The 12177-nt window shown below is 42.5% G+C and overlaps 1 protein-coding gene across 3 annotated transcripts in view; it reads right to left on the bottom strand.

Annotated features, from left to right (window-relative positions):
- RB195_010910 (uncharacterized protein) overlaps positions 1 to 12177 on the bottom strand; it is a gene marked incomplete at both ends in the record, with an annotated part of 51163 nt that overhangs the window by 25738 nt on the left and 13248 nt on the right. For all 3 annotated transcript variants that reach the window (XM_064192104.1, XM_064192105.1, XM_064192106.1), the window contains 2 exons: positions 1892 to 2058; positions 6840 to 6952. In XM_064192104.1, coding sequence (XP_064049687.1) covers positions 1892 to 2058; positions 6840 to 6952 — 280 coding nt within the window. The remainder of the gene's footprint in view (positions 1 to 1891; positions 2059 to 6839; positions 6953 to 12177) is intronic.

The following is a 12177-nucleotide window of genomic DNA, read 5'->3' as shown; positions in this document are numbered from 1 at the left end:
TGTTTGTTCTCCGTCAGGTTTCCAATCCTAGTTTACTAGGTCAATTTTGTAGTATGCTGAATTTAAAATATCCGCGCTCTGCAATCAGCGTAAATAGAGCTGTGATATCTGTGAGATATCTGGTTGGCGGGACCATGTGATTTTGTCTACGGTTCTTGGTACGGATTCTCCTTAGTTTCAAGAAATATCAGCGGTAACCTAGTATTCTTGTGTGAACAGCAGCACGGATGTGTTTGGCTATTTATAAGGGGGATATAACATTTTGATGACACCAGTCGAAGAATTTTGTTGTTAGGCTCCTTCCGCTGGTAGGGTAGGTATCGTACGGTCAAAACGACATGAAGGACGGTGCAGTTGCGTTCGGCTGCCCGCAGAGTTCACAGCCTTTGCGGCTGCGCTCGATGGTGGAGCGGTGCGGTTATGATCGAGGGAGGACGCTTGCTTGCGCCATTCTTCGCAGCGGTCTGCGATGGTCCTATATGTAGCGTTCGATACGCACTTTGAAAGTGTCAGAGCGAAAACGCGGAATTTGCATGAATTCAAGGACCACACACATTATTCGCCGCATGTCGGACCAACCTTTCGAGGCGATTTCACCTGTCCAAGCAATTTTTTTATAGTGACGCTGGACAGATATGGTGGAGAGATGGGTCGATCTGTTCACTACATCTGATAGCCTCAATTCACCTCAATTTTTTCATACGAGGTGTCATTTCGTTTTTTTTTACGAGATTCGATTGTATATGCAACATGCAACATTCGCTTGGCGGTGTGGTTAGTACAGTTGGGTCAAAACGACATGAAGCACGGACCGTTGCGCAAGCGGCCGCGCTCGGAAGCGGTGCGTTAAAAACAGCGGTTGGAATCGAGGTTGGACCATGGCGAACTGCTGAGGTGGGTGGCGGTAGCGAGGGTCCTTACACGATCCCAACCGCTACGCTCCACCGCTCTGGGGTGCTACCTTTCAACTTCGATTTCACTTTTCAATTTCGGAATTTATGTTCGATAAGGAGAAAAAAGAAGTTTCCGAATTGTTCACAACTACGCGTAACTACAGCGACGACCTCAGCTCTATTAGAGGTCCGACTTCAAACAAAACGGTTTTGCCGGTGGACGCATTGAATAGCGGTTAGTTTTTCACATGTTAAATAGACAATCTTACAATGTAGGTACATGTTCTAGAGGGAGGTCGGTCTCACTATACCCAAAATCCTCCAATTCCTAAATCTACTCCGAAAATATGTAAGCAGACATCAAAAAATGTGAAGTCTACCTTGAAACACAAGAGGTGATCCAAATGTTTGAAAGCAGAAAGTCATTAATTTGACGGTCCTGGGATCTGCCAGCGAATAGATAGAGCGTTGTTGGAATAGAAGGAGGGTTGTTGAAGAATATGAGCGTGATCTTAGTCAACTCCGCCTCGTAATCGAGGCAGTGACGTGAGAAAGAGCCTTGGCTGGATCGATGCCCTCAACGATGCAACTTGCTACGCGATAAAACACGAGCCATTTCGTCGTCGTTCGTGCAATCCAACTAATGTAACGGGCAATTAACCAGCAAAAGCTGTCGGATCTTTGTAGTTGCAGGCGGGCTGCGGATTTCTATCGTTCTACTCACCGTGAAAACTACCATCGTTGGGGATCCCGGTGCAAACAAAGCTGTTTTTTCTTTTCTTCGCGCGCCATCTTCCAGATTACTTTCTGGATCTCTGGATTGCTAGCGAAAATTGGGTGTGATCACACTCATATTCGTAAACTACACGTCCACCCCATCTGTTCTTGGTGAAACCCCAACATCAATATCGCGGTACGCGGAATCTAAGAGTCATTGAAAATACTGTATTTTGGCCACGGTAATTAGTTGTCGTTGTCACGTCTGAGAAAAAGCTCACCGCTTTATCGAACGAGTCATTAACCCATGTGCTTGCGTCAATGATGTCCGCGTCCATAGGGATGCACCGACCATCCACTGCGGGCAGCGAGAAACAATGAAGCACTTCTCCTCCTAGCACGCTTATCTGCTTCGTCTGATTAAGATAATGGGACGAAGCAGTGGCTGCTGGTTATCAAAGATAATCTTCATTTTTCTGATTACGTCTAGGATTTCGAATTGCAAAAATGCGGGAGAAACTCATTAGAGGAGGATAGGCACTAGTGAACTACAGAATAACACAAAATCGTATATTGGTAGAAAATCTTAGAAAAAAATGTTGAATTTGTTGTTCTACCTAGACAAGCAGATGATCAATTCAAAAACCTAAACACTGTGAAAACCTTGAAGATTATTAGCCTCTATAGCTGCACTCTATGCTAATGTTAACCTTTCAGTACGGGCAGTGACCAAAAGTCTTCTCCTGGATTTGCTGAAAATAGCGTTTCGTCGATATGAATGAACATCACTTTTTTCTTCCGAAAAAGTGCGAACTCAATAGAGTTGCGCAAATGCTCCCATTCCTGTCCATTTAGGGCATTTAAACTATTCACTGTTTGAAAAGAGCGCGTTGCTTTGATGCGCCACAGTAGCCGGACCATAAAACACTCCCAGCGGAAGGTCCTCCTAATAAGAGTATTTCTCGATTATATGCGAACCGATTTCCGTCAACTCGCATATTTACATGCATTCTAAATCTCTTTGGATATCGTAAGATTTTATCTTTAATGGTGGGCCGTTTCCTATATGGGAGCTACGATAAAAACGGGTACGTAATAACCTCGTTTACAGGGCTGTTGACGTGAAATTGCTCGATGACACAGCAGTCAGGGTTTCTCCATCGGATCCTCCGACTGGCTGCTTTAGAGGCAATCGAACAAAATTTGGTGTTTGTTTAAGCCGAGAAATGAGCGAATCTACCTGCAAAGAAGCTTCGAGAAGAGAAAAGGGTTTGGCAGCTAGGAAGAAGAAGGGAACATCAAGCCGCCAAGAGTTACTTGTTTACAATTACAAAAACTATTTAAAGTTGACTTTACACTCTTTCGATACCACCACTACCTGTTCGTTTTATTTCGACTTCTCTTCTTTTCGTATTCGTGAACGATCTGAACATTATTATATCGTAGATGCACGCGTCTGAAATCAATTCTGCCAAGCAGTTGCTCAATCAGTGTTACTATCTGCTATCTCAATGTTACTTAACTGCACACAAATGAGTGCAATAACCTGGAGGAGTTGGTTCAGCAAACGGAAGGGAAGAAATGTGCTGTACAAAAATGAGCAAAGTCCGCGTTTGCGGCTGTATGTCTGCATCGCACGAATTTTTATGCTGCGAGAAAGTCCAACTGCGCACTGGTGTTCTCCCATTGCATAAAATTGTTTACATAACACACACACACACACAAACACACACACACTAAAAACACAAGGAATATTCCATTCTCGGATTATTCCATCAGAGATTGGAGCAGGACAGCAGTTTACTGACATTGATTTCCACATGTCTTTCCAATTTCCGATGTCGATTTCCACATTCCACACGTCTTCTGACACATCGATGGGTGCAGCTGTTTACACAATAATTAGCTGTTTGTCTCACGTCATTTAAGAGGCTTAACGTTATCAATAAAACAGAACCGCTCACATAATCATAATTATGAGTTAGCTGTAGCTGGAAGAGAAGAAGAGGGGAAATCCGCAGAGAATTTTCACCATTCCCAATTTATATGCCCCATATTTTATTTATATGTCTCTTTATTTACTTATTCGCATACACCAATGGTGCACCAAAAAAAAAGAGAAAAAAGAAAACACGCTTTGTGTGAGTCAGAACATCTTTAAATTTTTTTTTTCAATGATATCTTCACCCAATTTACTGTCAGTAGAACCTGGCGCGATCCTTTCAACAGCACAAGCATTTCGTTCTCCTATTCCGGATAGTGAAAAACCCTCTTATGACAACTGTTTCCCAGCCCAGAACGCTTAACATTGGTCATTTTTTCTACATATCAGGGCTCATTAAGGCATCACATTGGGACCCTGGACGAATCTGATGAGGGACCTTAAAGGCATCACCCCACGAATCTGAGGTGGTGCGGACTTCAGGTGGAGTATTTGTACACGGGATAGTAGATTATGGAGAGGGGTGTGATTCCGTCCATTTCTTCCTAATTGCCGTAAAAACGGCCCGGAAGATGCGCGCGTGCACAAGGCTGGCGCGCTCCAATCCAACTCCTTTTGAAAAAAAGTGCGCCGGAGCGCTCGAAGCCGTATCTTCCGGGCCGTTTTCTACGGCAATTGAGAAGAAATGGACGGAATCACCCTTCTCTCCATAGTCTACGATCCCGCATACGAATATTCCACCGGAAATCCGTACCACTCCAGATACGTGGGATGATTCCTTTAAGCAAGAAGGTTGAATTGGAAAGCATAGATGTGAAATAAATTTCGGCTGAAGGGCAAGTTTCTTTTTGTATTGCAATTTTTGCTTTGAAAGAACTCCAGCAACCTCAAGAACCTGATTTTGGAGATGATTGGAGCAATGCGAATGTAGCCGCTGCAAAAAATTCAAATTCAATTCGTCGCAATCCAAAATTAAATTAATATTTAATAATTTGTTTTTTTCAATTTCAGTTTCGAATGCGTTTGTTGCTATTACGTAGCACCGTAGCATCTCAAACTCTGATCTTCCTATTTCTTCACACTAACACAGCAATCTAACAAAGTTGGCGACTCATCTCAACGTTTTTGAGCTCCTTTAATCCCTTGGTCCTACGATCGAGTACCAATGAACAATTCAGAACACCACTATCAGAGCTAAAAGTTCGTGCAGTTGATTGAAGCACAGTTCAGAAGCTTCTTTTTGCTTCTACACGGTTGGCGCACCCATCAGACTAATGTGGGCCGGTTTATCGCCTCGCCTCTGAACTCATCAAAGTGTACAATCCCACATTTTCGCGCCAGTGACACACACCACACCCAACGCACGTGAATGAGCAATAAATATAAAGCAATAAACCTATAAGGCGGGGTACCGCAGTCGGCAAGAGGTTCCGCTGAGGCTGCAGTCGATCGGAGGTTAGAATCCGTGCTAGTGCAAACCTAGCCTTTCATTCTTCCGGCATCGATAAATTGGTAACTGAACTGTCTGGGAGGGTAGAAACACTGAATTGGCACACACAGTCGGCTAGCCGCTGCAAGTCATTCTAAGGCTGCACACGAGTTCATAAACCTCAAACGAAATCTGAGGTGAACTCGTAAGCGCAGGTGCACCCCAATAGGCATCAATCAACGCCGCGCACTTATCCCTTATCCAAATTAATAGCCCCAAAGTAGTCCTTTGTAATAACCACTATTATATAGTTGTTATCTTATTATATTATATTATACCTTGTAATATTATTATATAATGTATCATTTATACTAAAAGATAGAGGGTAAAGTCATGCGCCAACGCCTTTGGCTTCAATTCGTAATCGCTGGGGTTTTTGGAACGCGTGTTGGCCTATACAATGACTTGAGGGGGCCAACTGATGATCAAGTCAGTGTTTTGTCCTCCCAGAAGAGTCCGGTACCAATTTATCGACCCCGAAGGGATGAAAGGCTTGTTTAGCACCAGGACGGAACCATCGACCTCGCAGCCGCAGCGGACCTCTATCCGACTGCACTACATCCGTCCCTATGATATTATTTCATATACTACGTAGTAATATTATAAGTTATGACTCATGTTAGAACTTACTGTAAATTCTATAGTTAATGGAGAAGTGGATAAATTGAACAAATACCGTATACACTCTTGAGTTTTCCTAAATCATTCCAACCGGTACGATATCTTCCGCAGTTAACGACAGCGCTCAGCTGCCAATGATACACGCAAAGCAACAACGACCACGATCTCGAACAGATATCAAGAGAAAAGCAAAAAAAAACTCCGGAAACTGGACGAAAACAGAAAAAAAAAGAAGACGGATGAGAGGAAGACAAGTGAAGAACAAGGAATAAAACACACAGGTTTCCTCCTAGCTATAACTCTTTTCCTTTACAGTACCAGAAGTGATACGTAATCGAATGGACATTTTGTCAAGAAAAAATCGCGAACAAATGGATAGGATTCGCAATTACACGCGCTCTTTTACGTTTTCCAAAGAACAGCTGACCAGGTCACATATCAAATTACACCAAGTGTTAGATGTTTTGAATAAAAACGTATTGCAACTAGGTGTTCAAGACAATTTTCAGGATAACTCAGCTGCTAATTCTATACACATACAATTCGCAGTACACATACAAGCCAATGCTTTCTCGTGAGGAGCTTTGGCCACTTTTTCCGATTTTTGCAAAATTATTCTGGAACGTACCTGGAACCTCAATAACGAACTAAACAGGCACGACACCGAAATTGCGACAGAGGTGCGAGCCTAGTTCCCAGTTAGAGGCTTCAAACTGATTCTAATTCCATACTTAGCAAGTTTTGTGTGGCATTTTCAGAGGAACAGAGTTCCGCTAGGTGTAAGGTGATTGATTCTACGCGACTTATGCAGCATTTTTCATTTTGCCACCTGGGGATGAATTAACGCTGCATGCAAAACACGAGTGTGCGACTAATCTTGGAGTTTGTACGGGATTTTGAGTGGTAGGTCAAGTACCAATCTGGTATGAAGTCCAAGTTCAAGCTTAATTATGCTCGGACTTATTCTCTGGAATTCGAGGGCGAAAACTTCAAATATTTGACTACTCGAATGTATTCGAAATACGCTTCTCGAAGATACGAAATTTTTACAAGAAGAAACACTCCAAAAAAAGTTCTAGATGTCTAATTTCCAAACTAGTTCGCTCATTTCATCGAATGATCGAGTGATCATTTAATTTCATCTCAGTACAGTGCAAGGGTAATGTACACCGCCTACCATTTCGTTGATTCGGTTCAAAGCGACGGGCGGGACGAGTTGGTCGTGCAGCACTTGATGGACAGGAACTACGTCTGAGAGCTGACTCGTAGCGCTGCACCAGAAGTTGCATCCTAAAAATCAGCAATAACCGAATGGATCGGATGGGAAATCCACAAGAACGTTTTGTTCGTTTACTTTTTCTGATCTGGATCACATAATCTGCATATATACATATTGGATAGTGTGAAACGGAAGTCCTGGTGTTCGCAGCAAATCGAAGAACAATGAGAGTACGTAATACTCATTGGAAGTTTCAAATAGATTAGCAAATAAATCAAGTTGTAAGTTTTGGAGACTACGGAAGCTCCAAAAAAAGTCGCCAGATTATTCTAGAGGATCATCATTGGAAACTGTAAGAGATCCAAAAAAGTGTCAAAAAAAGCTCATATGAAATCCGAACAAACCATGAATCCGGCAAGAGACGGGTCTCGAACTGGAAAGTTTGTCTCTGGACTTCTGGAGCTGCTTACTCAAATAGTCAAAGACTGTGGAAAAAACACTCCCAAACACTGGTTTTGTCACAAATATTCGTTTCTTCGTAAATTCCGAGTTAGACTAAAAAGTTTCGGGGAATTCGCAGTAGCTGCAAGAGAGCGTCTGCAAGCGGATGGATTGCCTTTCTGAGACGATCTTCTGTCTGAGAGAAAGGACGTCTCTTAGAAATCGAACACAATTTGCTGGCACATCTTTCAAAGCCGTAAAAGTTCTACGTCCCTTGAATGTTGGCATGACGACATATTCTTTTTTTAGACAGAAGATCGTCTAATAATGTCTGTAATCATTCATTTTGGCCTTAGAACAACAATTTATTCATGTTTTATCGCCTTTTTTGACATTACGTTACGATGCGGCTTCGCCTACAAAAATAATGAGTATGTGTTTGGCAAGCAAGTCGTAAACAATAATAAACAAGCAAATAAACAGGACAAAAAACGATTGTACATAGAATTTAAACGCAACATTCGTAGGAGTTGCGGGCGAAGATGTTTGCGGGGCCACGCTCAGGTGATATTGGGACTGATTGTCAGCCGATAAGAAGCTTTGATGTTTGACGAAGTGCGGAGCCGAAAGAGGTGTTCGCATCTACGAAATCAAACAAAACACTGGGAGAAGGCGTTAAGTGATTCACGCGACCAGAATAGTGTTCAAGAGTGGAAGAAATGTGTGGATCCCGAAATGGCCTCCAAAAAATCAAGGAAATGCGCGACATTTGTAATGTCTCCTTCTGATTGATTGTGACAAATGCGATGACCGAAGTGCGGCGCTGATAGAAATAAGGATCACCGATTGGAGTAGGATTTTTTTCGAAGCAAACCTTCTTCAGAAAAACATCCTACTCCAACCGATAATCAAAGAACACCTTGGGACCCTCGCAAAACCTAATGAACCGCACTACAACTAAAGAGTAAACAGTCACTTGCATTGATAACTGTAAAGTATACAAGTGGTTGGTGTTAACAAATCCGCTTGGGATGCGCGATTGCGTTTACATCGGTCCAAAATCGTCTCAGGTTTACGAACGTGTAAATAGCCTGCACAATGACTTGCGAGGGCTAGCGGCCGTATCAAGTCGGGGTTTTTATCCTGGTACCACTCTATCGACCAAGGAGGGATGAAAAGTGAAAAGCTTAGTTGAAGCTTTTTCCAATCGTCTCCAAAACATAAGATACCAAATATCACTAGGGTCAAAGCACAGGAGCATCAAGCACTAAGGTTTTTTTTTTTGAAAACATAAGCAACAGTTGAAAGAATTGGCACTTGCAGAAAGAAGTGAAGAAAAACAAGGACGTTAAGGGACAGTGTAGCGTAGTCGGTAAGTTGTTCCTGCACGATCGATGGTTCGGAACCGCCTCTGTGCCAACCAAGCTTTTCATCAACCATCATCCCATTTATCACCACTTATCCCTCTGGATAAATTGATACCAGACTTGTCTGTGAGGATAAAAACACTGACTTGATACATTGGCTGGACTCCGCAATTCATTGTATAGGCCAACACGTGTTCATGAAACTTCGAGGATTACGAATTGCAGTCAAACGTGCTGGTGGATCCCAAGTGGATTGATATGGGAGAGTCTTTGCCCTTCAAACAGCGTTAAAAGAAATCAAATGAAACCACCAGCAATGAATCAAAACATTTGCAACGCAACTCCACGTTGCAAATGTTTTGATTTTTGCTGTTGCTGGCTATTTCCGTGAATTTCCTTATGTATCTCCGCTTAGGCATAACTGCCATTTTTTCTTCTACGAATTGTAATAGAGGTTGTGAGAGCAAAATTTTTTTAACGCAGTGAAGACGCAGAAGAAGTGAGCGCATGGTTTTTTTTCTCACGAAAATGAATCAGGTAACCGCTCAATTTAAACTTTTTACACTTGACGACAGTGTAAAAAAAAGACGTGGTAGGTGAGACAGTTCTCTTTTTGGGAACGTAGTGAAGCACTCGCGAGATACACTCAGCTATTTCAGTTCGTCTGAGAAAAAGATGCGGTTCGAGCAAAGATGAATGGCGAAGAGGATAAACTGTATACATAGCTCGTTACAGAATTGACTCAGCTCCGAAAAAAGAAGCACTCTGAGGGATTTTATTTTTTCCATCTGTCTATTTGTCACAAATTAGAGAAAAAAGGAACAAGGAACTAAATGAGTCGACCAAAGAGTGGTCGGACTGGTAGTGATTATATCAGCAGACATTGACGATGTACGGCTCTGCTGACCAGATCCGTACTATACGAATCCCATCAAATCGAGGTCACACAAGTGTTGGACCGTGAAAGATTACGGTGCGACAGGGCTCCGAAAACAATCGCTTCTCTGCATGAGAATTCTTGAGTGAGTATTTTCAGTAGAACTCAGTGGGGGGCTTGATTAAATGCACTTCACATCAATTCATTAGATCAGGATTCTGCACCATTACATCGCCAGTGGTCAGCCGGCTGACATTTTATCCTTCTATCTCTCTTCAGGTGTTCCACTCAATCCGGTTCTATAGGGATTAAAGAACAGCTGAGAAGAAGCTGAGAAGAACAGAAAAGACTTCAGGAATTGATTCAGGGAGTAAAAAGAGTCAATAACGTGCTGGAGAAAAGATGTAGATCGAAAGGCTGAGCTGGAAGACAATCCAATATTCTGCTAAACATCGTCGGAAAGAAAGACCAAGGAAATGTTCGTAGTAGTTTTTGGATGCGACACATCAGTGATACATCTTCTACCACGTCATTTGCTTATTTGTTTACGCAGATTTAAGTGTGTGACGTAGTATCTGCTGCTACTTGTACAAGTCCAAACGATGTCATTGCACGTTTGCTTGAGAAATTCCTCGGAAACAGGGATTGTGAGTCAGACAGAGGCAGTAAGCGATTAACAGCAGATACGTCGAAGCTAACACGACGACCGGTGCTTGTATCTGTTCCATTCAATTGATGTGTACGTATCCTACAAGGAAGAAGTACAGAGGAAGAGGAACACTGTCATTGGTACAAGAAAGAATAATGCGAGTGTAGAAAGCGGAAAAGGCAGAAAAACGTTGAATTGTGAACTGTTTAGCCGATATTTTAGTTTGAAAACCTCATTTGGTGTGGAGGCGATTCTCAGCTATTCTTAGAGTGGTCGTTATCGATGATTAAAGGTGAACTGTCCTCTTGAACACCTTAAATCTACATGAAAAGAACTTAAATGGTTCACACACACAAAGAGCAACATGTTGGAAGAATTTTTTTCATGCACATTACACTTACATTTACGTTTACGTACATATTTACGTTTACATCGTACAACATGGCGATTTATGGCGACGAAAGAGAGCTTAGAAGAGAAATCAGCTATGGTTCCCAGCTTATGAGGAAGACGATAATACCGAGACGTCACCTCATAAGGATCAATAGAATTTCAGCCTCCAACAATTGAACTAAAGTTGACCTAACTACCCATCATGTCAAGATTCAAGGACAATTCAACATGGAGGTAGGAATGCGGCGAGATTGACCTTTCTCTTACTCTTACTGTGAATGCAACATTTCAATCAGTCTTTTATTACGAGTCTTCAAAGTGTATACTGAGGAACAACACCCAAACGTTTTCAAATATTTTCTTTATTCCTCGGGTACTGCTCATAATGTTCGAAGCAGGATAAAGCTTTTTTTACTTTACTTTTTTACTTTTTTTCGCGGCACATGGACCTAAGCAGACAGATCGGATCTGGAGGATCAACTTCAAAAGCAAATGCTTTCACTCTCATTACAATGATTAAAATCAAATTGAAGGATTTTTATCTGAGCCTGGAAAAGAAGAAGAATAGCAGCAATGTCGTTGTTGCGTCGTTGTTCTCGAATGAAATGGATGCGACCCTTGAGGAAACACTCAATCATAAATGAGCAGTTGTGCTCTTTTTCGTACTGTGCAAAAACACGTCAAATGCATACAGCGGTCTTCGGTTTTTATCAAAACTTCCGTTGAAACTGAGAGATCGAATATGAGAAATTTGCATTAGAAGCTCAAGAAAAACCTCCTTAAATTGAAAAAGGGCTCTCAGTCAGAAAAAAAATGTTGTATATTGTGCTATAGAATATGATTAAAGGCATCACCCCACGAATCTGGAGTGGTACGTATTTCCGGTGGAATATTCGCATACGGGGTCGTAGATTATGGGGAGGAGGCTGATTCCGTTCATTTGTTCCTAATACGGCTTCGAGCGTTCCGGCGCACTATTTTCCACAAGGAGTTCGATTGGAGCGCGCCAGCCCTGTGCGGCGCCGCATCTTCCGGGTCGTTTTTTACGGCAATTAGGAAGAAATGGACGGGATCACCCCTCTCCACAATCTACGATCCCCTATACGAATACTCCCTGAAACCTGAAATCCGCACCACCTCAGATTCGTGGGGTGATGCCTTTAAGTGTGATAAAGTGTCTGGCGATAATCTATCCGCTTGGGATGCGCCATCACGTTCACTTCAATCCAGAATCGTTTGAGGTTTACGAACGTGTAACTGGCCTCCTATACAAAGCCTCGCGGGGGCTAGCCGACGTATCAAGTCGGGGTTTTCATCCTCCGCCTCACGTCTGGTACCAATTTATCGACCACGGAGGGATGAAAAGGTTAGTTGACACTTTTTCTAATCGACTCCAAGACATAAGATACCAAAAATCACTGGTGTTAAAGCACAGGAGCATCATGCACTCAGCGTGTCAGGTCACTTTTTTACCCTCTCGGACAAGTTTGGTCCTAAGTTATCGACTCCGAAAGGATCGGAGGATTGGTTTACTACCAGGACGGTTTCGAACCTCCGATTGACTGTGTA

The sequence above is a fragment of the Necator americanus genome, chromosome III (genome assembly GCF_031761385.1).
Source record: "Necator americanus strain Aroian chromosome III, whole genome shotgun sequence".
Lineage (NCBI taxonomy): Eukaryota > Metazoa > Nematoda > Chromadorea > Rhabditida > Ancylostomatidae > Necator > Necator americanus.
The sequence above is the reverse complement of the archived record's forward strand: the minus strand, read 5'-3'. Positions and strand labels throughout refer to the sequence as shown.